This window comes from Kluyveromyces marxianus, chromosome 2 (assembly GCF_001417885.1).
Source record: "Kluyveromyces marxianus DMKU3-1042 DNA, complete genome, chromosome 2".
Taxonomy (NCBI): domain Eukaryota; kingdom Fungi; phylum Ascomycota; class Saccharomycetes; order Saccharomycetales; family Saccharomycetaceae; genus Kluyveromyces; species Kluyveromyces marxianus.
The window spans coordinates 335025-360496 of NC_036026.1; the positions used below are offsets into that span (position 1 = coordinate 335025).

General features: G+C 44.1%; 10 protein-coding genes across 10 annotated transcripts; 3 read left to right on the forward strand and 7 right to left on the reverse strand.

Annotated features, from left to right (window-relative positions):
• Positions 1 to 8: 8 nt before the first annotated feature.
• Positions 9 to 2975, reverse strand: KLMA_20154 (uncharacterized protein; the record flags this gene model as incomplete). The annotated part of the gene is made up of 1 exon (XM_022822695.1): positions 9 to 2975. The coding sequence occupies one exon, from the start codon at positions 2973 to 2975 to the stop codon at positions 9 to 11; it is 2967 nt and encodes a 988-aa protein (XP_022674490.1).
• A 732-nt stretch (positions 2976 to 3707) lies between these two features.
• GFA1 (glutamine--fructose-6-phosphate transaminase (isomerizing) GFA1) lies at positions 3708 to 5828 on the reverse strand (the record flags this gene model as incomplete). The annotated part of the gene is made up of 1 exon (XM_022822696.1): positions 3708 to 5828. The coding sequence occupies one exon, from the start codon at positions 5826 to 5828 to the stop codon at positions 3708 to 3710; it is 2121 nt and encodes a 706-aa protein (XP_022674491.1).
• Positions 5829 to 6560: 732 nt separating this feature from the next.
• On the reverse strand, positions 6561 to 8135 carry APE1 (metalloaminopeptidase APE1; the record flags this gene model as incomplete). The annotated part of the gene is made up of 1 exon (XM_022822697.1): positions 6561 to 8135. The coding sequence occupies one exon, from the start codon at positions 8133 to 8135 to the stop codon at positions 6561 to 6563; it is 1575 nt and encodes a 524-aa protein (XP_022674492.1).
• A 1045-nt stretch (positions 8136 to 9180) lies between these two features.
• Positions 9181 to 13092, forward strand: HSL1 (protein kinase HSL1; the record flags this gene model as incomplete). The annotated part of the gene is made up of 1 exon (XM_022822698.1): positions 9181 to 13092. The coding sequence occupies one exon, from the start codon at positions 9181 to 9183 to the stop codon at positions 13090 to 13092; it is 3912 nt and encodes a 1303-aa protein (XP_022674493.1).
• A 320-nt stretch (positions 13093 to 13412) lies between these two features.
• ADH3 (alcohol dehydrogenase ADH3) lies at positions 13413 to 14552 on the reverse strand (the record flags this gene model as incomplete). The annotated part of the gene is made up of 1 exon (XM_022822699.1): positions 13413 to 14552. One exon carries the CDS (start codon positions 14550 to 14552, stop codon positions 13413 to 13415), a length of 1140 nt encoding a protein of 379 aa, XP_022674494.1.
• Positions 14553 to 16032: 1480 nt separating this feature from the next.
• On the reverse strand, positions 16033 to 16785 carry UTP11 (rRNA-processing protein UTP11; the record flags this gene model as incomplete). The annotated part of the gene is made up of 1 exon (XM_022822700.1): positions 16033 to 16785. One exon carries the CDS (start codon positions 16783 to 16785, stop codon positions 16033 to 16035), a length of 753 nt encoding a protein of 250 aa, XP_022674495.1.
• Positions 16786 to 17209: 424 nt separating this feature from the next.
• MTC2 (Mtc2p) lies at positions 17210 to 18103 on the forward strand (the record flags this gene model as incomplete). The annotated part of the gene is made up of 1 exon (XM_022822701.1): positions 17210 to 18103. One exon carries the CDS (start codon positions 17210 to 17212, stop codon positions 18101 to 18103), a length of 894 nt encoding a protein of 297 aa, XP_022674496.1.
• A 132-nt stretch (positions 18104 to 18235) lies between these two features.
• GGC1 (Ggc1p) lies at positions 18236 to 19138 on the reverse strand (the record flags this gene model as incomplete). The annotated part of the gene is made up of 1 exon (XM_022822702.1): positions 18236 to 19138. The coding sequence occupies one exon, from the start codon at positions 19136 to 19138 to the stop codon at positions 18236 to 18238; it is 903 nt and encodes a 300-aa protein (XP_022674497.1).
• Positions 19139 to 19712: 574 nt separating this feature from the next.
• Positions 19713 to 21566, forward strand: PCF11 (Pcf11p; the record flags this gene model as incomplete). The annotated part of the gene is made up of 1 exon (XM_022822704.1): positions 19713 to 21566. The coding sequence occupies one exon, from the start codon at positions 19713 to 19715 to the stop codon at positions 21564 to 21566; it is 1854 nt and encodes a 617-aa protein (XP_022674498.1).
• A 260-nt stretch (positions 21567 to 21826) lies between these two features.
• On the reverse strand, positions 21827 to 25360 carry SIR4 (chromatin-silencing protein SIR4; the record flags this gene model as incomplete). Its single annotated transcript, XM_022822705.1, has 1 exon — positions 21827 to 25360. One exon carries the CDS (start codon positions 25358 to 25360, stop codon positions 21827 to 21829), a length of 3534 nt encoding a protein of 1177 aa, XP_022674499.1.
• Between the last annotated feature and the right edge of the window lie 112 nt (positions 25361 to 25472).

Genomic DNA, 25472 nt, shown 5'->3' on the forward strand with positions numbered 1-25472 from the left:
GTCTTCTTTTAATGTTTCTTCTTGCCGAATAGTTTCTTCAATTTGCTGAATGTTCCCTTCTTCTTTTCAGTGGGCACTCCGTTCTGTTTGTGTTTGTGAGATGACGGGAAGTGGTGGTTATGATTAGAATGACTTTGAGACTCAGGCTCCTTTATTGGCCTTAGAGTGGCATTAGGGTTGTATGGTACTGGAGGAGTTGGAGCAGTTTCATACTGGCTGGATAGTTGGGTAGACCGACTTCCCTGTTGGCTGAACATCTGAGTTGCCGATTCGTCATCGGAATCAGAATCAGCGAATCTAGATTTGAAGCCAGGAATGTTGGAGGCTGGTCTTGGTTTGGCATACTCTCCACCAGTAGTAGTATTAGTTGATGTGGGCGTCGATACATGTATGCTGCTACGAACTGGTGCCTTTTGTGGAGTGGAGTTCCTCGAGGACCTGCCATTGAATTGAGCAGATGGAGGTTGGAGTGGTTCTTGTAGTGGCTGGGTTTCAAACTGCTCCGGTTCCTGTCTTAGAGATAGATTACGGAATGCAAAGCTTGTAGGCGTTGGCCTTTGCTTTTCAAAACTGGAACGCTTTTGTGGTGGTTCTTTTGGATACAATGCACTGTTTTGCAGAGCTTTGGCGTTTACCGTAGGCTTTCCTATATTGCTTCTGGGTCTTGTGTCATTACGTGGCGATACAGGGGAATTTGTTTGTATAAATGAACGTCTATCGCCGTTCACTCTTTGAGCCATCATAGACTGAGGTCTTTGATTCCTCTTTAAAGATGGAGAATTCAATCTTTTCCCGCTGCCTGCAGATGCTGTTTCTCTCAGGTTTTCATGTGAAAGTTGAGCATTCAGTCTGGTGTTTTCCTTTGTAGTTAGGGACAGGTAAGCACCAGATGCATGTGCTGCCTGTGGATTCTTGAGGGCACTTTTTTTAGTCTTTTTCATGGCTGATTTAATAGGTGAAGGAGACTTTTCAAGAGGATTCTTTGGAAGATTGATGCTGTTATCATCTGCTACTCTTTGTAGTTCAGGGTTTGCAGATCTGATATATTGAGCCAGCGAGCTTTTATTGGTTCCTTCTATATCATCATCCGACTTTGGTGATTCGATAGTTTCTACAGTATCTTTTGCAGTTTCGGGCTGCTTGCCATTAGGTAGCTCGGTAGTGGTAGTTTCATTGACAACAGTAACTTCTTCCGTTTTGTTATTTTCTACGCCCCCATTAATGACTGTCGAGGGGTGTTCAGTTACTGTGTCCTCAATCTTCTGACTTTCAGTTGGCTCTGGGAGTTCTTCTGAGTCTATAACTTCTGGCTTTGGTTCGTCCTTAGCTTCTTCTTTGACTTCTTGCTTTGGTTCTTCCTCAGATTCTTTCTTAGATTCATTCTGAACTTCAGTCGCTTCCTCTAACATAACATCTTCCACCGCTGGTTCTTCCTTAGGTTCTTCCTTAGGCTCTTCCTTAGGTTCTTCCTTAGGCTCTTCCTTAGGCTCTTCCTTAGGCTCTTCCTTAGGCTCTTCCTTAGGCTCTTCCTTAGGCTCTTCCTTAGGCTCTTCCTTAGGCTCTTCCTTAGGCTCTTCCTTAGGCTCTTCCTTAGGCTCTTCCTTAGGCTCTTCCTTTGGTTGCTCCTTTGGTTCTTCCTTTGGTTCTTCCTTTGGTTCTTCCTTAGGTTCTTCCTTAGGTTCCTCTACTTGAGTGTCTTCAAGTTTTGGATCTTCTTTAGGTTCTTCTACCTTAACATCTTCAAGTTTTGGCTCCTCAAGTTTTGGCTCCTCAAGTTTTGGCTCCTCAAGTTTTGGCTCTTCGTTAGCTTCTTCCTTTGGCTCCTCGTTAGCTTCCTCGACCTTTGAAGGTTCAGGTTTCGACTCCTCGAGTTTTTGCTCCTCCTCGAGTTTTTGCTCCTCCTCTAGCTCTTCTGCCTCTTCTAAAACATCGTCGATGTTTGCTGGCTCCTCCTCCTCTTCTTCAACCTCCTCTACTTCAGCTAGTTCTGTATCGGATACTGGAGCTACCGCCTCAGGCTCATCATTTAGCACTTCTGGTTCGGCTTCTTCATCTAACTCCGCCTCCACAAACTGATCGTCCGTAACAGATGTCTCCCTGATGGGTTCGTCCGAAAGAGCAGCACCTAACAAATCCTTCGTAGCAGGCTTCTCTGGGGTTTGTGGCGACTGGCTCCTTTTCGTGAAAGTAAGTGGCTTAACAACAAGTGACGAAGTACGCGAATCCTTCTTCTCCTCAAGAGCAGAAACCTCCGTTAGCCTCCTCAACGGAGTCCCACTAGGCGTCTTGTTCCCAAACGAGTTCGACCGTAACGAACTCTGGCTTCTCTTCGACGATAGCGAGTGTCTTGGCCCAGTCATACCAGAACGCATCGAAGCAGAACGTCTGATACTATTCTTCCTTTCAGCCTCATACTCATCTTCTGGTACTTCAACCTTGATCAACCCATGACTACTAGGTATATATTTAGAAATCATCTTCGGTGTGCCTTTCGTTACATCCGCAGGCTTCAGACCATTGGGACCAGGCACATACTTCGCCTTCGCTTCCTTACCACCAAAATCATGGAAAACTCGCTCAGCTTCAGCCCGCGAACTAGCAGAGGACCCATTCGAAGGAGTCTTGCTCATCTTTTTCGTCATCGAACTCCTCCCTCCACTTTTTACCTTTGATCCGCTCTTCTCACTCGACGATTGCATGGACCCATATCGAGATGACCCACTGCTACTATGTCTCACCGAACTCTGGCGCGAAATAGGCTTCTTCGCTGCCGCTGCTGCGCCTCCCTGACTCTTATTAACCAACGAGTAACTCCGACCAGTAAAACTGTTATACCGAGGAATCTTATCCTTATCCACCACCTGTCCACCGATACTGTTCTGAGATGGAACAAGCGCTTTCCCTATAGTGTTAGCAGCAACAATAGCCCCGGGATCAATCTGTCTCGGCTCCCTTGACTTCCTAAAACGAAACATATCCTATATTCAACAAAACTCTCAAAATATAAAACCACTTAGCGACTGTTTTTTTGGCTTCCAAAATAGCTTTTTCGACCCAATTTGATCCTTATGGCCTTGATCACCAACAAATTTACCCAAGAGTATTTACTTTGGTCAGCTAAAAGGGCCTTTAGGTGTGTATATTTGTCTTTGCTTTCGTTGTTTAAAAACTCTTGATGTAATTTGTCGAATGTTTACTGGAAATAAAGGCATGTTGCCCTTTTTTTTTTGATTTTTTCCAGTTTATTTATGGATTAGGAAATGAAACCGGGACGTCAACAAAGAGGGTCCAGTGGGCCGAAGCAAAGAGGAAAGCTACAGCGGTGGTGGTGTAGTGTAGCATAAGAAAGACTAAATAAAACAAGAGAGATTAAACTAGTTATTTATTTAATTTATTAAAACTTTAAAATGTGATTTGATTATTATTTTATTTTATTTTATATTTTTTTCAAAGACAAAGCGAGCGAGCGAGCACGAGCACGAGCACGAGCACGAGTACGAGCGCTAGCGCTACCGCGCTCGCGCATGCTCATGCGCCTTCTTTTTATTCATTGTTGTAATTTATTTTTTTTGTTTTGTTTTGTTTTGGTTCTGATGAGTTTTCTGCTAGCTAGCTTGCTTGCTTGCTTGCTGTATAAGAGAGTGAGTGCAATAATGATGATATGGGGATGGATGCCGGTAGTATACTGGTACTAGTAGTTCTGTCTACTACTCCACGGTCACTGACTTGGCCAAGTTTCTTGGGAAATCAACGTCGATGCCGTTGTTGACTGCCAACCAGTAAGAGGTCAACTGCAATGGAATGATATTTAGTAGTCCTTGTAAACAGTCAACGGTACGTGGAACTTCAAGAGTGACCAAACTGCCGTTGCTGTTCTTCTTCTTGGCTTCCCATACTTCGTCATTCTCGTTGCAGATGATGATTGGGTGGCCCTTTCTTGCAGTGACTTGCTCGATCGACGATAGCACCTTGGGGAACAACGAGTCCCTGGTACCAAACGCAATGATGGGCAAGTTCTCGTCCACTAGCGCTAGCACACCGTGCTTCAACTCACCTGCCAAGACACCTTCCGAGTGCATGTACGATATCTCCTTGATCTTTAGCGCACCTTCAAGCGCACTGGCAAACTGGTACCCTCTGCCCAACAACAAGAGAGACTTCTGGTCCTTCAACTCGTTGCTGCACAAATCCTTCACTTGGGACTCGAGCTTCAACACCTGTTTGATCTGTTCAGGGATCAACTTGAGCCCCTGGATAATCTCCTTCCGACGCTCCAACTTGGACAACCTGTCGTCCGATAGCGATAAAGCAACCATGACTAATGCAATAAATTGGGATGTGTATGCCTTCGTAGACGCAACACCAATCTCGGGACCAGCGTTGATGTGCACACCGCAATGGGTGCCCCTCGAGATCGAAGAACCAACGCTGTTCACTATACCAAGCGTGAGAGCACCGCGCTCGAGACAGTAGTTCAACGAAAGCATCGTATCAGCGGTTTCACCACTCTGCGAAACGAAAATGCAAACATCATCTCTGAAAATGGGGGCCCTACGGTCCAAGAAATCGGACGCAAGCTCGACGCTAACGGGGATCTCGGTCAACTCTTCGAAAATTGCCCTTGCCGCTAGACACGAGTGGTACGACGTACCACACGCAATCATTATTAGCCTGCGCGCCCTTCTGATCGCTGGAAGCCTCGACGTTAGACCACCAAGCGTGACTGTGTTGGTCTCGAAATCGATTCTACCTCTCATCGTGTTCAACGTCGACTCCGGTTGCTCGTAAATCTCCTTTTGCATGAAATGCTTGTAAGGACCCTTCATGATCTGGGCCAACTCCATCTCCAAGGTCTGGATCGATCTCGTGGCCGACTCGTTCAACTTGTTCGTGGCCCTATGGATGTGCAACTCTCCGTCGTAAATGTGTGCAATGTCGTCATCTTCCAAAAATAGCACCTTCTTGGTGTGTTTCACAATCGAGGCTGCGTCACTGGACAAGAAAAACTCGATCGGCGATGGAGACCCATCCTCACTCAAGAAAGCTCTCGACTGCGACCTACGCAAAGTGCTCTCGTTGCCCGCCAAGGGAAGCAAGCTTCTCTCGGCATCGTTCAACAAGTTGCACTCGTTGTTCACAGGAACGTCGGGCATTTGCTCCGAATCTGGGAACTCAACGTCCACAAAATCAACCTTCATCTTCTTTTCAGACTTCACACCAATCAACAACGGAGAACCCTTTCTCGTAGCGATAATCTCATTAGGGTAATGCGTAGACTTACACAAGAGACCGTAAGACCCTTCCAACTCTTGCAAAACCTGCTTCGTCAACTCGTGGAAATCCGGATCGTGCCCATTCTTCAAGTTCGTCTGGTAAATGTGCATGAACAACTTCGCAATACACTCAGTATCCGTGTCCGACTCAAACTTGTACCCCTTGTTCGTCAACAACTGTCTCAAATCACGGTAGTTCGTGATAATACCATTGTGCACAACAACAAACTGACACGTCACATCAGATCTGTGCGGATGACAGTTCACCTGCTTTGGCTCACCATGCGTCGCCCATCTCGTATGAGCAATACCACAGTGTGTCACGAAATGCACGTCCCGGTTAGGATTATGCTTCTCAATCTCCTTCTGCAAAGCAGAAACCTTCCCAATCTGCTTAAAAATCAATGTCTCATCCTCATCATCCCCATCAATAGCAATACCAGTACTGTCATATCCACGATACTCCAACCGCTGTAACCCCTCCACTAACGTATCCACAATCTCCCCTCGAGACTTCTCAACCAAAAAATTACAATACCCAAATATACCACACATCAAATACTATTATTATTATCTTCTATTATATTATCTTCTATTATCCTTTATCCTCCCTCTATCTTCAAATGTCCAGGCCTTATCTTATCCTACTATAATATACTATACTATACGGATACCTCTCTCAAACACACGTCAATCCAATTCGACTATCTACCCTGAGGCCGCGCTTGATAATCTCTCTTCTCTTCTTTTCTCTCTTTTCTCTAAGCCGCCCATCCTATTTAACATGTCGCCACTTCCCATTTTCGTCTCTTTTTGCCCTCTTCCTATTTATACTCGCCCACTTTCAACAACCTTTCCATATATAAACACAAAAATCAGTGAAAAAACGGCAAAAAGGCGATCTGGCATTTCCAAATATAGTAATGTAAATAGATGTGCCTAGACGGCTGTGCAGGGGGACCCTTCGACAAGGCCATACATTCCCTTGTGATATGCCTTGGACTCTGCCTTAGGCTATGCCTTTCCAGCGTTTCTCGAGGGCCCATGCACCGAAGGTGGCACGAAGGATGGACCGTCAGTTGAGGAAAGGGTTCCGTTGAGGAAAGGGTTCCGTTGCGTTTCAGTGGCCAGGAATTTAGTTGCCAGGAATCAGGAATTTATTTGACACTTTGCTAGGCTAACCTAGGCTAAGCCCTGTAGTTTTACGTATGTATATAGCTTTATTTTATTTTTAGGTACTGGTAGTGGTACTGGTAGTGGTACTGGTAGTACCACCAGTAGTACCCCTCACAAGTCTCCGAAGTTGTCGTAGACCTCCCTCCAGTTCTTGTAGAAGCCCGAAAAGAATTTGACGGCCAAGCCGACGTCTTTGCTTCCCGTGGTGGCACGGATGCTGTGCATGGCCAACTGGGCGATACCCATGTCGATGGTACGGGCGCCCGTCTGCGAGGCGATCGATGGGCCGATGGTGCCGCCGGATCTGGAGTTGTTCTTGATCTGGAAGTACTGGATTTTGTCGTCGTTGAGCCTGGCTAGTTCTTCGACAAGGGCAGTGCCGACGACGTCAGTGGCCATGTGCTGGTTGGCGTCGAGGGCGAGCGTGATGCCGACGTTTGGCTTGGGCTTGTGGTTTTCCAGGTAGACGTTGTTGAAGTTGGGATTCACCATGTGGTTGACGTCTGCTGAGATGATGATGGAGTTTGCGAATGCGGTGCGGGTCTTGGCGACGTCTGAAAATAGGTTGGCGATGACCCTTTCGACGCAGGATTCCAACAGGCCGCCCTTGGCGCCCTGTCTCGACAAGGAGCCGACCTCCTCGTTGTCGTAGAGGGCTGCTAGGTTGAACTGGGACCCGTTTTCCAAGACGTGGGCCGGGGTGCTGTTGCAGTACTCGATCAAAGCGGTGATCGCGCTGAAGGAGCAGATTCTGTCGTCGATACGTGGCGCAAAGATAAACTCGTCCTTCAACCCGCCAAACGTACCCTTTTGCACGTCAAACAAGTCCAAGTCGAACTGGGAGATCTCAGACACCTTCACCGAAAGCAATTGCGCAATGTAACGCAACAAGTGGATGCTGTGTTTGCCGTACAAGGGACTCTTCTTCTCGTCCTCCAAGTCGTAATCCGCATCGTCATCGTCGTAGTCGCCATTGCCCACGTACCCAATCACAGGCACAGTTTGGTCCTCCTTGTCGAATGGACCCACGGCTGGCGCACCGAAGTGTGGTGCCAACGATGGGATCTTCGCAATTGGATGCGGCGTCGAGTCGCAAAGAACTGACTTCACAGCACCGGTCTTCGAATCCTTCACCAACACACGACCACCAATACCCAAGTCTCTGTCCAACCAAATCTCGTTCAATGTGCCCCCGTATGGCGCAACTCCCAACAACTCAAACCCTTCCACCTCCGGTTTCTTCGATGCAGGCTTCAACTTCGCAGTCAAGGCGTCAATGTGACCCCCAATGGCACCAACACCCTTTTGCGGAGTCCATGACGACCCCAACGTGAACGCACAGAGGTTCGTGCCGTTTCTCGTCGTGTAGTACTTCCCCTGGTGCACATCGTCCCAATCGCTCTTCTCGCTAATGTATTTGAACCCGTTTTCCTCCAACAACTTGCCGAAATACCTCACAACATGGTAGATTGTTGGACATTCGTACGTGAAATCGATGTAGTCCTGAGAATACTCCTTGAAACTCTTCTTGAGCTCGTGCTTGGTGCTGCTAGAGCCCACCACTAGGTTCCTTTGGCTTGCTTTTTCCTCTCTTATTTCCAATTGTTCGGATTGCACTGCCAATTTCTGCAATACCGACGTCAAATTGTTGAGAGTCTCCTTGGTAATTTTGTAGTCTTGCGACATGATGAATCGGGGATATTATTCAGTGTGATTTTTAAAGGCTTTCCTTTCGGGTAGCTGTTGCAAATAGCCTGTTGTAATTAATAGTCATAGTTAAGAATAAGGTTCGTCTATTTTATAGGGGAAGTTTCTTGCAAAGTGTCAAAATTTGGCTGCATAAAAATAGCAAGGTCGAAAGTCACCAGGCGAAGACACTGGGTTGGGGGCTCGGGACTGGGTCCAGTGGGGCCGGGAGGTATACCAATGGATCACCGGCATACACAAGGAACTGCCAGAGATCGTCGTTTGATTGCTTGCCTGCCTGCCTGCTTGCTTGCTTGCTTGCTTGTGCAGGTCCTTGCTGCGGTGCACTGCTTTTTGTCACTTCGTTAGTCATGGTCACGTGACTCCATTCTCAACTACTCGTCCGGTGTATGGGTGTTTCAAGTCTGGTGTCTGGGTTTCTATATATATATTAATATAGAAACACGAAAAAAAAGCTGGTTCACGTGACTTATACCAGGAAACCCTGCATCAACAGCTTAACAAGACGCCGGCGAATACGGCAGACAACAAGCCTGCCCACATGCCTGATCACACGCCAGAAAACCGGCCCGAAACCACCCTCCCCCTGCCCCAGCACACGTCAACGTGAAAGAAAAAACCCCAAAAATTTCGCGTCGCGTCTGAGTCCGCCTTTTCGCGTCTGCACACATTCTCGACACCACACCCACACACCGCACTGCATTCCACACAGACGAATGTTTACATACCGTAAAACGCGACACATGCCAAAATAAACCTTTGGAAAGCCCAAAACAATATGGCTCTTTTAACACATTGAATACAAGAAGGAGAGTTTGCGAAACAATAACGAGACCCAAACGAACGTTAAGGCTTTTTATATAGAGGTTAGTTGACCAAGGTTTTGGTATACTTCAAATTTGCTAGCGACTAGTACACAAATTGGTGCTGTAGAAGGCTTTGATCCGGCTTTATTCCCACTTGAAAACACGCTCATTTTTTCCAGCAGTTCCAACAACAACAACAACAAGACTAACGTAAAGCCATGGCTAGTACTGCACAGGCTGCTGCTATTGCTGCTATGAATGAGAATTCTGGAGGACAGGTTCCATATCGTGCGAATAATGAACACTTGCACCGGGTTGTTCAGTCGGTAACGGATGCGACAAAGCGATTATCGCAGATTTCCACGGCGTCGTCGACGAACGCGAATACCAAGACTTCGAAGCGGAAAAACAGAGATACGGTGGGACCCTGGAAGTTGGGGAAGACTCTGGGGAAAGGGTCTTCTGGAAGGGTCCGGCTGGCGAAGAATATGGAGACTGGGAAGCTGTCTGCGATTAAAATTGTGCCCAAGAAGTATGTGCGGTCGAACCAGAGCAAGCAATTGCCGTATGGTATAGAGCGTGAGATTATTATTATGAAGTTAATCTCGCATCCAAATGTGATGGGGCTGTATGAAGTTTGGGAGAATAAGTCAGAGCTGTATCTGGTTCTAGAGTACGTGGAAGGTGGAGAGTTATTTGACTATCTTGTGTCGAAGGGCAAGCTACCGGAGGAAGAGGCTATTCATTATTTCAAGCAGATAATACAAGCAGTGGCTTATTGTCACGGTTTCAATATCTGTCATCGTGATTTGAAGCCTGAAAACTTGCTTTTGGACAAGAAGAAAAAATCTATCAAGATTGCGGACTTTGGAATGGCCGCTTTGGAGACCTCGGACAGGTTGTTGGAAACATCGTGTGGTTCGCCACATTATGCTTCTCCGGAAATTGTTTTGGGACAAAAGTACCATGGGTCCCCGAGCGATGTGTGGTCTTGTGGTATAATCTTGTTTGCCCTGCTCACGGGACACTTGCCATTTAACGACGACAACGTTAAAAAGCTTCTCTTAAAGGTCCAATCAGGTAAGTACCAGATGCCCCAGGGACTTTCCGTAGAGGCAAAGGATTTGATCTCCAGAATTCTTGTGGTTGATCCAAATAAGAGAATTACCATAGACCAGATCCTACAACATGAACTTCTCACCAAGTATGACAGCAAGGCCCGCAGCAAGTCGAATTCTAATTTGAACCTTCTAAAAAATACTCCAAGCATTATAAACTTTACCTCGGAACAGGAAATAGACGGACAAATATTATCCAATTTGCAAATCCTATGGCATGGCGCACCAAGGAAACACTTGGTCACCAGACTACTCAAATCGGGTTTCACCGAGGAGAAAATGTTTTATTCTCTGTTGTGGAACTATCAACAAAAGCAACAAAAGGTTGTTCAAAAGGATTCTACCCCCGTATCCGTGATGCAAAACTCATCTGCTTCTTCTGTAAGCCCATTGAAAATCACTACCTCTGTGGAGACAGATGGCAGCGGCAATGGTGTCACCACTAATACCACCTACACTGTAAAACCGGTTACTACAAAGGGTGGAATGTTACCGGCATCTATGACTCCAACGATCCCTTCATTCGGCAACCAACAGCAAGCACCAAGGCTGCAGCAAAAATCGCAGTTCTCGATCAACTCGCTCAAAAACGCTGGTCATTCGAAATCGCCAAAGAAGACAAAACAAGGTTTCATTGCGTCAAGCTCTTCTTCGAAACTTTTCAATCCAAATGTCGGGGCCAGACCTCTATCGCAATCTATCTCAAAGTCTAGCTCTAAAAAATCGTTGGTTCAAGCCCAGCATAATGCAGCTACAACACCAAAGACTAGGACTTTACATAATTCAAGCTCGAAAAGGTCATTGTACTCGCTGCAATCGATTTCAAAGCGTTCGGTAAACTTGAAAGATCTTCTACAGGACGAGTTGATTATTCCTCCACTGCCAGAAATTGATTCAGCTTCGTCACAGCATACTTCTACAAAGATAGCATCCATAGTCGATGGTTATGGTGGTGATGATACGATGTCGTTACACGGGAATGACAAAATTGAAAGTATTACTAAGCCAGCATTCCAGCTTCATATACACAATCCTCAATCAAATAAGAATATTCTGGCACAACCAAAGCTAAATGAGTCTAGTGAAAACCAAGATCAAACACCATCGTCTTCTACGTTATCTGCTCCTAGTGAAAAGCTAGAACTTAGAACTCCATTTTCATCTACCGTACCATTGAAAGATGTAACTAATACATTTCATTCTAAAAACACTTATGTGTCATCGTTGGACCCAAAACACCGGAAAGCAAAACCTTCTATTGAAAACCTCTTGAGAAAGGTTGCTGTTCCACAAAGGATGAAATCAAAATCTTCCATCAGGAAAATGAGAGATAGTGGTGATTGGACAGTCAGCGGGGAAGCGAAGTCTCTCTTTGGTGATAGCATGTACGAGAACCAACTGCAAAGGCTGCAAACAAATCCAAGCAAAATAACTGCACCGGAAACGGTTATTAGCACAAGTACTCCTATGCCAAATGCCAAATCAGGACTTCTACGCATGCCATCAATGTCTATTAATTCTTCAATGACGTTTAAGGATCTATCACAACTTTTAATGCATATTGATGAAGAGAACGACAATGCTGACACTATGAATAGTAAAAATAGGAACAACAGCGATAAACATAATGATAATAGCAGTAATACTAATAAGCAAGGCCTAGGTATTAGCATAATAAGGCATAATTTGAGAAAGGAATCATCTTCGAATGACTTGATGCATAGATTTGAAACAAGTTCCAACTACGATGATTACGAGATCGCGACCTCTACCCAGGCGGCAACGACGGGCGCGGATATTGATATATTTGAAGATGCACCAGGTGATTCTAATGAGTCTGTAACAACATCAGAATCTGTTATTGATCAATCACAGCCTAATCTGAAAAAGAAGGCAGCATCTATAGACTCCATCAACACAAGCCATGTATTAACCCCAGCAAACGATGTTAGAGTAAGCTTGTACGTTAATCAGATGGATAAACTAGAAAGTATGCCAAGAGAAACGACAGAACAGATCATCTCGAAGTTCAAGCTCAGTCCGATCAAAGACTCTAAGCAAAAGCGATTCTCTTATACTGATAGAGACATGACTCTTTCCGGTTCAATCATATCAATGTTCAAGGATCTTGACGGGGACGACAGCCATGTTGATTACGAAGATGGCGGTCTTCTAAGTAAACGCGAAGTTGATCACCAGAATCAACTCGAACAAAAATCAGCTGACTCGAATTCTAACGCTGTAAATGATGCTGTTAAATCTGGAACCGGCCCTACCACATTAGAAAACGATGAAGAAGTACAAGGCATAACAGGAAAAGACTTACTAGCAAAGGAAAAAAGTATAGTTAAAGACTCCAAAGCCACGTCTGGAGATGACAGTGGTAAAAGAGTGACATTGCTGTTCGACGACCGTATTTCTGAGTCTGAACGTGTATTCAAAGCAGCAGCTTCAACTGGGAAGGCAGCCACTAACAAGTCTCAATCAGGTCTTGATGAGAGTCAAAATATGGGTACTGCTACTGCTAATTCTACTTCTAATACCACAAACAAGAGGCGATCATATATTAATAAACTTCCAAAAATCAAAGAGGACGATGGAAACGGCCAAGAAATCAGCAGAAAGCAAAGATCTCCTAACAATTGGTTCGTTAAGCTTTTACATCGTTTGAAAACATCATCGCCAAAAAGCGCTGTGTACCAACATAAAAGCGACAAACTGCAATTTGATGAATTACACATTTTGCTCGTTGCTGAGTTCGGTAAGAATGGTATAGACTGTGAACTTAAGAAGCTTGAACGTAAAGGTAACAAAGAGCATGTGAGTTACAGCTGTAGTTTCGGTCGCAGAAGGAAGTTTTCTGTTTCGATGGCATGTAACAACGGAGTAGAAACGGTAGTCAGTTGTGAAGCTCATGGGAGTAAATTTGTAAGCGACGCAAAGAGCATGGAATTATTCGAGCACTTTAATGAAGAGCTTGCAAATGCAATCAGCATCAAAGAATCCAAGTAGAACAAAGAATAGGCATTCGCATGTAATAATCATAACTAATCAAAAGGAATAATTAAAAACAAAAAGACAGACTATGTATATAAAATAGTGTAATTAATACAAGGTAAAATGGATAATCGCAACATCTTATAAGGTGAATTTATATATATGTGGGTGTTTTTATTCATGTATATATATAGAAACGCGGGCCCGCTGTCTCTATGCAACCTGTGATGAGACGAGGGGTGGGATGCGAGTTTGTTTTACTTTATTTTGAAGGATCATCCAAATGAAAAGAAAGGGACGTTAAGTTAGCATAGCTTAGTTGGACTGAGCTTCGTTTATTTGGAAGTGTCAACGACGTATCTACCCAAGATCTTACCAGCTTCCATCAATTCATAAACCTTTGGCAATTCAGACAAACCAACAACCTTGATTGGAGACTTGACCAAACCTCTGGTGAAGAAGTCAATAGCTTCTCTGGTGTCTGCTCTGTTACCGACGTAAGAACCCTTAATAGAGATAGACTTGACGACGTGGGAGAAGACTTCGGACTTGACGTAAGCGTGGGCTGGCAAACCGACTAGAACGACCACACCGGTTGGTCTGACGTACTCGGTGGACATGGAGATAGCGGCCTCGGAGACGGAGACGTTGATCACACCGTGAGGACCACCGTTGGTGGCTTCCTGGATGTCTGCGACCATGTCCTTGGACTTTGTGAAGTCAATGAAGACTTCACCACCCAAGCTCTTGAACAATTCTTCCTTACCTGGACCACCGTCGATACCTAGAACTCTTAGACCCATTGCCTTGGCGTATTGCACGGCTAGGGAACCAAGACCACCGGCAGCACCGGAGATAGCGATCCATTGACCTGGTTGCAAGTCAGCGGTCTTTAGAGCCTTGTAGACGGTGACACCGGCACACAAGATTGGGGCGATTTCAGCCAAATCGGTACCCTTTGGAATTTGGGCAGCTTGAACAGCGTCAGCAGTGGCATATTGTTGGAAGGAACCGTCGTGGGTGTAACCAGACAAGTCAGCTTGCAAACAGTTGGATTCGTAACCTTGTTCACAGAGTTCACAAGACATACAAGAACCGTTCAACCACTTGATACCTGCGTAGTCACCGATCTCGAAGTTGGTAACGTTTTCACCCTTGGCAACGACGACACCGGCACCTTCGTGACCACCGACCAAAGGCAACTTAACTGGCAATGGCCAGTCACCCTTCCAGGCGTGCAAATCAGTGTGACACACACCGGAGTACTTGACGTTGATCAAGATTTCATTTGGCTTTGGCTTTGGAACTGGAAGGTCCTTGTATTCCAACTTACCGCCGTTTTCGTAGAAAATCACACCCTTTTGGGATTCTGGGATGGCGAAAGAGGAGTTTAGTCTGACGAATAGTCTTCTGGAGCCACCTAGAGCCTTGCTAGTGGTGGTAATGCTGGTCTGAGCGCGTGCTAGTCTGAACATTGTTTGTGGTTTATTAATAGTATAATGTGGGTGTACGGGCGATGAGCTTGAGGGTGTACGGATTTATTTCACTTTTCTCTGAACAAAAAAATTAAGTCACGTGTAACTTATTTATATTTTCTAATTCGATAAAGTCCGGGTAAGAATGTATAATATACGGGCGGGACACTAATCGAACGGTTCTGCTTCTTGTTTAGAGGAGTTCTCGAGCTTCCAATCTTTCCTTTGTTTTTATTTTTTTTATCTTCCCCTATATTTGCAAGCTAAACGAGAGCGAAACGCACCAAGCCCAAGTCGTCAGACAACCTCAGGCGACAGCGTCCCTTTTTATATACGAGAAAGCCAAAAGCCCAAGCCAACGAAACGCTTTTCAGAAAATAACGCCGACTGAAAGATACGATCTGGTATGCAGGTCAGCCAGAACATGCCACGGATACGACTAAGGTGTCAATTGAGGGTGAAAGTGGGTGGACAGGGCAATGCCAATGGAATTATCTAACAATGAATGATGATGGTAGGTAGGTACAGCGAACTTCGTGACAGTCAGTGTCTGGTCTAGTTCTTTCTTGGGAACAGTTAGAGCAAGCAAGCAAGCAAGCAAATCATGGAATGTTGCAGCACTTTACGAAAATAATAAAAAAAAAATTTCAGAGCGCCATTGCACGCATATACGCTAGTAGTGTGCGCTAAGAGTTGTGCTATGGTGCGCATTGTGTGTGTGTAGTAACTTTTTTTTTTCCCCTGAAGACAAGGCGTAATTGTGATAAAGAGCGCGCGTTAGTTTGTGTGTGTGTGTGTATAGGCAGTAGTAGGTTGCGTGCGATAGATTAAGTGTGTACGGGTGTAAAGTGCCCCTCTTTTGGGGTCGGGTGCCCCACTGTGTGGGGCGTTCTGTGCGGGGGAGGAGGGAAGGATTATGTAATGTGTCTGCGTCTGCGATCCTCGGACCAGCGGGAGCGTGCGCCGATGGGAGAGGGAACGGCTGGAACAGAGGTGAAAGGGCAGACAGCGCTGCGCAATTGCAACAAATTACTACAACAATAGGTTAGATTTCGAACAAGGTTTGAACAATGCTGGGGTGTGCACCCTTTGGCAGCTGAATTGAGACGGCAGTAGGTGTTTCGTGTTTCGGCTCGGATCGGGCCGGGGTATAGGTCTATGGTGGCTTTGGGGCCTGGCTTGGGATCTCTAGCTTGGGACTTCTAGCTTGGTGGTACTTGTTGTATCTGACTCTGTTTCTCTTTCGGAGTTTGGAACAAGGCGGCCTAGTAGAGGCTGTAGTTAGTAATCGTACGGCCAGGAAAGGAAAGAAAACCAAAAAAAAAAAAAAAAAAAAAAAAGATAGATAGATAAATTTTATGCCGGGTAATCGCAATGTGTCACGTGAATCTGAAATATATTTCTTGGTTAGTTTTACTACTCACTACAAAATAATGTACACACAAGCTACTAGGTGTTAGTAGCATTTTAGTCCTAACTACTACCTCTTTCTCTGCTTCTTCCACTTGTACACCACCCGCTTCGACGCACCCTCGCCCACCTCGATCTTCTTCTTGCTCCCAGACTTCATCACCTCGCGCTGCATGTTCATCCGTTGCTCCACGCCTGCAAGTTGCGACTCTCTCTCCATGTGCTTCGTTATAGCCCGCAACTTCTTCACCTTCTTTTTCCGAAGCGACTCCGAATATTCGGCCTTGTCTAGATTTAAGTCCCCAACAAGCTGCTCCTCCCGTAAACGGTTCGATCGACGCCCAAGCATCTCGCTACTCGTCTTGAAGTACTCCTCAGGACTGAAACTCTCCAGCGACTCAGCATCCTCTACAAAAACAGTATGCTTACCAGTACCGTTAAACAAAACCTGTTCCCGCTTCTTCTCCGCCTTCCGCTTCTCCACTAGCCTCATCGTCCTCACATAGTTGCTATCTTGCGTCTTCAATAGCTTCACCTGGTCCATCGTCAACACCCCATCATCCTCTGACGCACCGTGTCTGCTGGTCACAAGCAATCCATCCTCATCCACTCGTTTCGAGTTCATCCCATAGTAAAACTCATCCGGATTACGCTCCTTAGCCTTGCTCTTCAACACCTTAAGCGTCTTCTCCTTCTTGTGATAATCTTGCGCACGCTTCACATAGTCCTTGTGCTTCTCTAAAAACCCAAATCGGCTCCGTTCTTGCACCTGGGAACGCTCCCGATGCTGCTTCTTCTGAATCGAGTGTTGTAGTGCTCCCATGGTCACTGATTTGCCTTGCTTGTCCTGCTTTTCCTTGCTTCTTTTCTGCTCTTTCTATACCTCATCGCATACAATTTTCACTATCTCATCGCTTGCTTCTTTTATTTCTTCTTTCCCATACAAAAACTTGCACAGATTTTTTTTTTTGTTCAATCTATGTGTTACCCGGGCATACACGTGACATCCTCGGAATAAATCACGTCGCGTGTATATCCGGGTAACAGTTTTCCTTTCTCTTTTCTTTTTCCATTTTTTTTTTTTTGAGTTGACACATTTTTTTTTTTTTTTTTTAAATATCAAGACCTAACTTTACTTAACTAACCCTAGCTCTCGAAGCGACTGGCTGACTGACAGACTGACTGAGTCATTCGAACAACAGGTTCTTGGCACAAAAGGAGTTTAGTCTCAAGCCATCTATCATATCATGTCGCTCGCTTCGCTATCTTATGGCGTGCAGACTGCTGTCGCGTTGAAACGGCACGTTGTTTGCTTTACAGGATCAGAAGAACCTCCAAATACCGAGCTCATCGCGCAATTGGTTTCTCCAGTGGCATGCGAGGTGTACTCCGGTCCGCTTGAGGCCATGGCCATGTGCATGGACCAAGGTGAGGATGTTAATAGTAATAGCAATAGCAATAGCAATAGCTATAGCAATAGCAGCAGCAGCAGAAGCGGTGTCTTGTTGTACATCATACAATTTCCAGGCGACTCGAATGAGCTGGACTCAGAGTCGCAATCGGATTTCGCGCACTGGCTCTACAGGTGCTTTCAGAATGGGGTTGCGGTTATTCTTGTATGCCAGCACGACCCGAATATGATTCCATATTTGAGACACCAGTTCTGGTATGCGTGTGGTGAGTCGATAGGGGAGTCTGAGCCGATGGCTCTTGATTCTACGGCATTGTTGAACAATGTTCACGTCCACCACACGATCAAGCGGTACATATTGGATCTTATTGTGCATTTGCGGATGCACAGGCTCAGCAGGCCCAGTCAGGGGGGTGGTGCGCACTCTCGGTCTCTAGCAGATATGATGCTGCTGTGTAAATGGATCGCATTGCAGTCGAAGTGTTCGTTTGTGACTCCGGATATGGTGCAGATAGCGTGCCAACGGTACTTTCCGTGGCATTTGCAGCTCATAGAATCGTCCAGAGAGGACCCCAGCGTGATGTATGGGTCGCGGGAAGACCTGGTGGACGAGCTCATTAGCAAGTTCGACACGTTCGGCCTCAAGATGCAGAAGGAGTACAACAATCCGTTGTTCAAGCAGTTGTGCGTTGTCCAAAGCGTCATGAAAAACGTTATTCCGGCCACATGATTATTCTCAGAATACTATGAATTATCTAGACATTTATATATACATATATACATATATATATATGTGAGAATCGTATTTACAGGATTTAACTATTGATCAAGGAAGAACAGACGAACGTCTATGTCTCTCTCTTTATTTTCCGGAAACCAAGTTGTCAAACATTGGAATCAATGTTTGGGCTAGGGCGAAAGAAAACACCAACTTTGGACCAGTGGTCAATAGCTTAGGGGTCAAACCCTTGAAGAAGGCAGTGATACCCTCGTTCTTCAATGTGTTCTTGACAATGGTGAACCCGCTTTCTGGGTTCTCAAAGTTTCTGTTTTGGATTCTAGTCTTGATCACATCCAATGGAGCACTCACAATCAAAGATGCAGAAGCACCAACAATCGAAGAAATGAAGTTCTGGCCCCAGGTGGCTTGTCCGTAATCCTTCAACCCCAAGATGTACTCCTTGGCAAACGCATTACCACCAAATAGCGCAAACGAACCAGGAGCATTTCTGGCTGCAGTCCAGCCCCAACCACGGTACAACCCAAACCCTTCGTCCTTCAAAATCTTCATGAAACCTCTGCCTCTGAAAGCCTCTGGGTTGGTTTGTCTCTTGATCTTCAACACATCCAATGGCAACAACACAATCTCACCAATACCAATGAGAGAACCAGCTGTAGCAGATCTCAAAGCCTTACCGGTCTTTTCACCAAACGCTTGGTCAAAATCGGACTTGAAGTTCTTGTTCAAAAACTCATTGGCAAATGGTTGTCCACCATACTTGTAAACACGCTGCAAAATCTTATATGAAGCAGCATACCCCAAACCAGGGAACAAAGATAGCAAACGCTTGCCCAATGGCTCGCTCGCAGTGTCACGGAAAATAACACTGTTCAATTGAGATGCTGATGAAATCTTGGTGTGGTTAGACATCAATCTCTTAGAAATCGTGTCCACAGGGTGGAACACACCGATCTCCAAAATACCAGCAGATGCTGACCCCAAAACACGGGCCAAACCAGATTGTTTCTTATCGTTGGTAGCCATTATATTACTATATTATATTATTGTCAAAGAAGAGGAAGAAGAAAAATGTTCAATTTGCAACCAAACCAAACCAATCTTTAACCAGAACTTGCTACCGTTTCCCAGCACACTGACTATACGACTTATGACCGTTCAAATAGACACACACCAAATATTACAAGTACCCCATCTATTCCAACCTGTATGATGATTATCATATATCTATCTATCGATGATGAAAAAGAGTCAGAGACAGATTCCTCTTCGAGGTCAAAACGGAAAATTTTTTTCTTTTTTTTTTCGGACCCATCGGTGTTACCCGGCCGTTTGTCTTTTGTTTTAGTTACCCGGAAATGGTGAACTTTTTTCTCTCTCTCTCCCTTTCCCGGCCGAGTAACCGGAGCTAGCGTTTTCCCCTCCAAAGGCTTTCTGGCTTAGTTTCGCAGATTTTAAAGGATTTGGAATATGTGCTAATAGTACACATAGCTCATCGAACTTTGATAAATGGAAAGAAAAAAGGGGATTGACCTGAGCTAGAATCGCAAGATAGTGAGCCTGAGGAATCGCAATCTCGATTGAAATAGATTTTTTCCAGATGAGTTCAGAAGGCAGAGAGGTTGATGCTGAAGTTGAAGTTGAAGACAATAGCAATGCGAAGATTTTGGAGGAGTTCAAGAGCACATTAGACGGGCTCACGTTCAATTCTAGGCCAATAATTACGACTTTAACGCAGCTGGCAGAAGAAAACATGAGTTTAGCGCAGGAATTTGTTGGTATGGTGGAGAATCGGGTGGAAAAGTGTGTTCCAAGCCAAAAACTATATGCATTTTATGTGATGGATTCTATTTGTAAAAATGCTGGATCGCCGTACACAATATACTTCTCGAAGAACTTGCATAAGCTATTTAGGAAAGCGTACTTGCTTGTGGACAATCAGACTCGTACGAAGATGATATCGATGTTCAAGACGTGGCTGGTTCCATTACCGGCTGGGGATTTGATGTTTGATCATAGTTCGTTGGAGAGTATTGAGAAGTTTTTGATCAAAGCGAGTGCATTGCACCAGAAGAGTGCTATGTTCCCGCAGCATTCGCATCGTGGCAATAGCCCGGGTGCTCCTAGGATGGGTGATGGGCCTTCTGGTGCAATAACCGTTCGGTCGTTGTTATCTGATATCGATAAGCTTGCGTTGATTACCCAGTCGAAGCTTGTTGGTGTGCCTTCGGATACCAAGTTGCAAGCGAAGGTGGCTATTTTGAAGCAGTTGAGACAAGAGCTCCAAAAGGAGCAGCTGGCACCCGAGTTTTTGTCGCAGGTGCACCAGCAGTTGAGACAGATTTTCGCCCAAGAACAACAGCAGCAGCAACAGATGGAGCAGCAGCAATACCAACAGCAACAGCAGCAGCAGCAGCAGCAGCAGCAACAACAGCAACAACAGCAACAACAGAAAGGAAATTCCCAGTTTCTGCCGCCCTCGGATAGATTTGGTGCTGCTGATAGTAATAATGGTAATAGTAATAACAACAACTCGATGTTCGGAGGAAGTCTTCAGTTTAATGCTCCGTTCTTAAACCAGCTTACAAATTCCAACAAACGTAACAAATTGTCTTCATTGGTCTCCAGCTTGCGTGAGAAGCAGCTCTTGTATGAACCATCGGAAAACTCCATAGTAACGCTCGCAAATAAGCTAGAGTCGGAACTGGATTCTTCAAACTCGGTAAAACTTCCGTCTTATTCTGTGCTACAAAACATCCTCGGTGACTTGGAAGCCCAAAAACAGACTCAGAACTTTGATATACTGAACGCTTCAGTTCTACAGCTTTCTCAGCAATTTGTGCTCAATGATAACCATCCCATTACTAATGTGCTTATTCACTTCTTATACCGTGCCAAAACAAATAAGTGTAGCATTTGTGGCAAACGATTCGGTAACTCTCAAGAGGAAAGAGATCTAGAAACAAAACATCTTGACTGGCATTTCCGTGTCAATAAAAGAATCAAAGGTATTCAATCAAACACAACTACTTCTACTAAAGTAATACAATCTAGAAATTGGTACTTGGACGAAACGCAATGGACCGACTTCAAGGATGAAGAAATTATCGCAACTGATATTGACTCTAATGCTCCTGAGCAACAGCCTACATTCGATAATGCCAAAACTGATACGTCAGAGGCTATTTATACAAAACTTATGGGCAAATATGTTGTCGTTCCGGATTATGCTGCAGATATGAAATTCCAATGTCCTATTTGCACCGAAGATAATTACGGGAAGTATGATGAAGAGCTAGGAGAGTGGATATGGGGTAACAGCATCCAGGTTGGGGACAAGTTCTTTCATGCTACGTGTTACTATGAGGCTGCAAAAAATCAACAGTCTAATGAATCGTCTTCTCTTCAACATTTGCAGTTAGATATCGGGATCATTAATGCTCTTTTACAATGATTCGAAAAATTTATCCATAATTAAAATCGTTCTGATAGAATAACTATATTGAATATAGTGTGGATTCAATGTAAATATATATAATTATAGAGAATAAACATACCACTTCTAATCCGTATTGCATAGTAAACCAACTGCTGGCTAACATCAGCTCTATAGGCCAAAAAAAAAAAAAAAATTAATAAAAATTAATGGGTTCTCTTATGTAAAATTATTAGAAGAAACCCCTAATGTACACTGATAGACTCTTTTCCGAGTGTCTATTGTTGGATATTAGAAACATTAGAACTATTTTCCTCTTTATTGTCGTCTCCGCTCTTTTTACTTTTGTTCTTATTTTTGTTTCTATTTTTTTTGCGGTTCTGTTTCCCATAGTCATCCTTATCTACGTAAACAATTTTAAGCGGGTTTTGATGTTGATTTTCACTCTGGTTTTCACCTTGTTTTATATTCTGGCTTGACACCTGTTTATGACCCTGTTTTTGGTCCTGTTTCTGACTCTGTTTCTGAATCTGTTTCCGATCCTGTTTCTCCTTGTTTATCACTTCTAAAAGCTTTTTCCTTTCGTTATGCAAACGCAATATCGCTTCCTTTAATCTAGTATTTTCTTGCACTAGATGAGATGGAGGTGGATCGACATTCGATGACTCAAGATCTTTAACTCTTTTTAAATAGAAATCTCTTTCTTTTGAGAGTCTTACAATTGCCATTTCCATTTTATTTATCCAGCTTAATTTCTCCATGAGAATTTTAATAGTGATATTCTTCTCTGCACAATAGTTGACCACAGGACTAACATAATCTTCAAGTTGCTTGTAATATATGCCTTTCTTTGCTTCTACCTCAAGTTCCTTAGTCATAGATTCGATTCTATCTTCCAATTGCTTAATTTTTTCCTTTGCTTTATCATTTTCCGCTCTCCAATTATAGGCTTCTTCTTCCTCCACGACAGATTCTTCAGTAGGCACCGTGGAGCTTGTTTTGTCTGAAGATTTCATACTCACATCACGGTTATTCTCTGGGATCTGCGTATGAACAATAGGTTGAATATTACCAGCATATTGTATAAAGTTTGCACAGTGTGGTGAAGACGCATTGGTGAGTTCGTTGTAATTTTCGATCATGAGTTGTGATTTGTCATTGGTGTTGTCATTCGAATTTCTCATTCTCGCAAGGAAGAAACTAACTAGAGCTAACTTGTGGTTGAGATTTCTAAATTCGGCTCCCACAGTTTCAGGTAAGTCACAAGATGTAAACTTACTTGAAGCTTTATGTGTCAGAAGAGTTAGTGATAACAACTCATTTATAGAATCTTCGGAAGGCGGTTCTGAAGTTGTAGTTAAAGTTGAAGTTGTTTTCGTAGTATTTTCAAACATATTAGAACGTTTGTGTTGAAGTGAACTATCCGCATTAGAAGAGCCGTTTTCCAAATCATTAGATCTATTACTTTGCTCCTCAGATAGATTAGGCTCTGCCACAGCAAGCTCTAGCTCGTGCATTAATTTTAGTTGAAGGGAGTTCATAGCCTTGATCTTTTCTCGCAATTGATGGTTAACGCCAACAAGAGATGCATATTTCATTTCTGATTGCATAATTTCTTGAGTTAATTTCTCGATGACAAGGGTCTTATCTGTGTTGACAATATTTGCTTCTGCCAACCTTTCCCCGTTATCATTCATGCTGTTCTGTAATTTTATATATTCACGTCTCATCTCTTCAATGTCAGTGCATTTTGCGGCATCAAATCGCGATAGTTTTGAAGAAAATTCATTCTCATGAACCATTTCGTGCGAAAACGCTTGAGCATCATCAGTTCCAGAAATTCTTGTGTCAATTTTTGAGTCATCCGATGTCAGAGGTAGTTCCGATTGTAATACAGTTGAAACATTAACTTTAGGTTCTGAAATTCCTTCTGGATTTAACTGTGGATCTTCTTCTCTAGTTGGCCCAGCGAGACTTTCTTGTACTTGTTGGATTTCCACATTATTTTTTGTACCAGATGTTGCATCTACTGACTTCAACGTTTCATTAACGTTTTCTTCAGCTAATTCAATATCGTTTAAGGGATGTTCTTCCAAAGGAATCGTTCTTTTAGGTACTTCTGAATGCAATTGAGAAGCGCGTGTTCTCCTCTTTTGTACTGCTCCGTTGTTAAAAGGTTGGTTTTTCCTTGGTTTCTCCACCCTGTTATTTGTTCTTGATGCTTTCTCCGTAGAACTTGCTGTCATAGCTTCTAAGTCAATAAACTTTAACCTTTGGGGAAGTTTCTGAAGATGGTGAACCTCGACGCTCTCGTAATTTCTTGCATTACATATATCATTTGAACAACTCACAGTTGGTCTCGCTGAAAGCGGTGTATGGTTCACCACGAGGTAGTCCATTAACTCCGTGAGTTTCTCTTTATCGAGTTTCTTCCATTTGTTTACTTTAGGTCCCACCATCCTAGTTCTTATGCTGTTGAGTAACTGGAAGTCATCTACTTCATGACCTGAAGCGTTATCAGTCGAAGTTGATTCTGAAGACGAATCTGAAGATGAATCTGATAATTCAACAAGTTTCCCCGCTTCTTCTCTTGATTCAGATCCATTTTTAGTCAGATTGAATTCCGGTTCTGGGCTTGCATCTGTAGCATTCTTCTCAACGACGTTCAAAATTTCTGACTTCTGTTCTACGGTCTTATACTCGTCTTCGCCCACTGAAGATAACGAACTTGTGTCCGAGTCCGAGTCTCCTTGAGGACTGCTAGCAGTCCTCAGATCTAATTGAGGAATCGGCTGCGGCTGCTGCGACTGCTGCGACTGCTGCGCGGGCTGTTCAGGAGCTCTTTGATCAGGTGCATTCTGCTGTGAATTTTCAGAAATCATCTCAGAGTCTAATTTTTTATTCTCTTTTCTCTCCATATGATCAGTCGTAGGCGCATCCAACTTATTTGCAACACTATTATTCGTTTGCTTCTCAATCCCCGCAGACTTATTGTTAAATAAAGTTTTCCTCATTTTCAAGCGAGATGAAAGTAAGCTGGATAAATCCTTTGTTTCGGAGGCATTCTTTGGAGCGACGCTCGGCTGTTTTACTTCAGAAGGAACCTTTTTGGCTTGTGGTGGCGTGGGTGCTCGCACCTGCGATGGAGGTGCAACTGGTATTGGTGTACTACTTTTACTAATTCCACCCGCCTCAGAAGATGAAGCTCTAGCTTTGGACAATAGATTCAAATCCACCTCGTTCAAAGACGTTTCAAACGCAAAATTGACATTTTTAAAAGTCCTTGTCTGTGACGCTAATCTATTTGCACTCATTGGGCGCGAAGTCTTTTGGAACGGCGAGCCATTCCGCTTCTTTTGAAAATGCTCATGTATGCCTGTCCTGCCAGATGGTTCCGCTGCCGCTTTTTTCGGTACTGGTGTAGATGGCTTCGGTACTGCAGCTGATGACGGTGATTCAATCTTAATTTCACTATCACTGCCAACATAAAGCTTCTTTAGTCGATCAGAATGTGATGCACCACTTTTAAGCATGCTTGACAACCTCCAGCCAGCTTTTTTCCCCGGCTTCTCAACTTTTCTTGACGATGCACTATCCATCGATGGGCTAGATACCGAAACTTGTCCTAGCTGCCCATCTTCTTTAATTTTCCGATCCCGCTCCAGCTCCTTTTGTCGTAGAAATTTAATTGTCGGTATGTAACCATACTTCTCACTAGATTCAATCCCAATGCTTCTTCTCTTGTGTTTCTGCCGCTGCTTTAAAGACAGTTGCCCATCTTTATGATCGCTATATGTCCTTCGAATTGACATCTTAACACTCCCAAACGTAGCACAATAAATCGCAACACCTCGTAATTCTACCAAATATCTAGATTTAAGCTCTCTACAGCACCCTGTAAAACTTTATAACTCTCTTTATAAT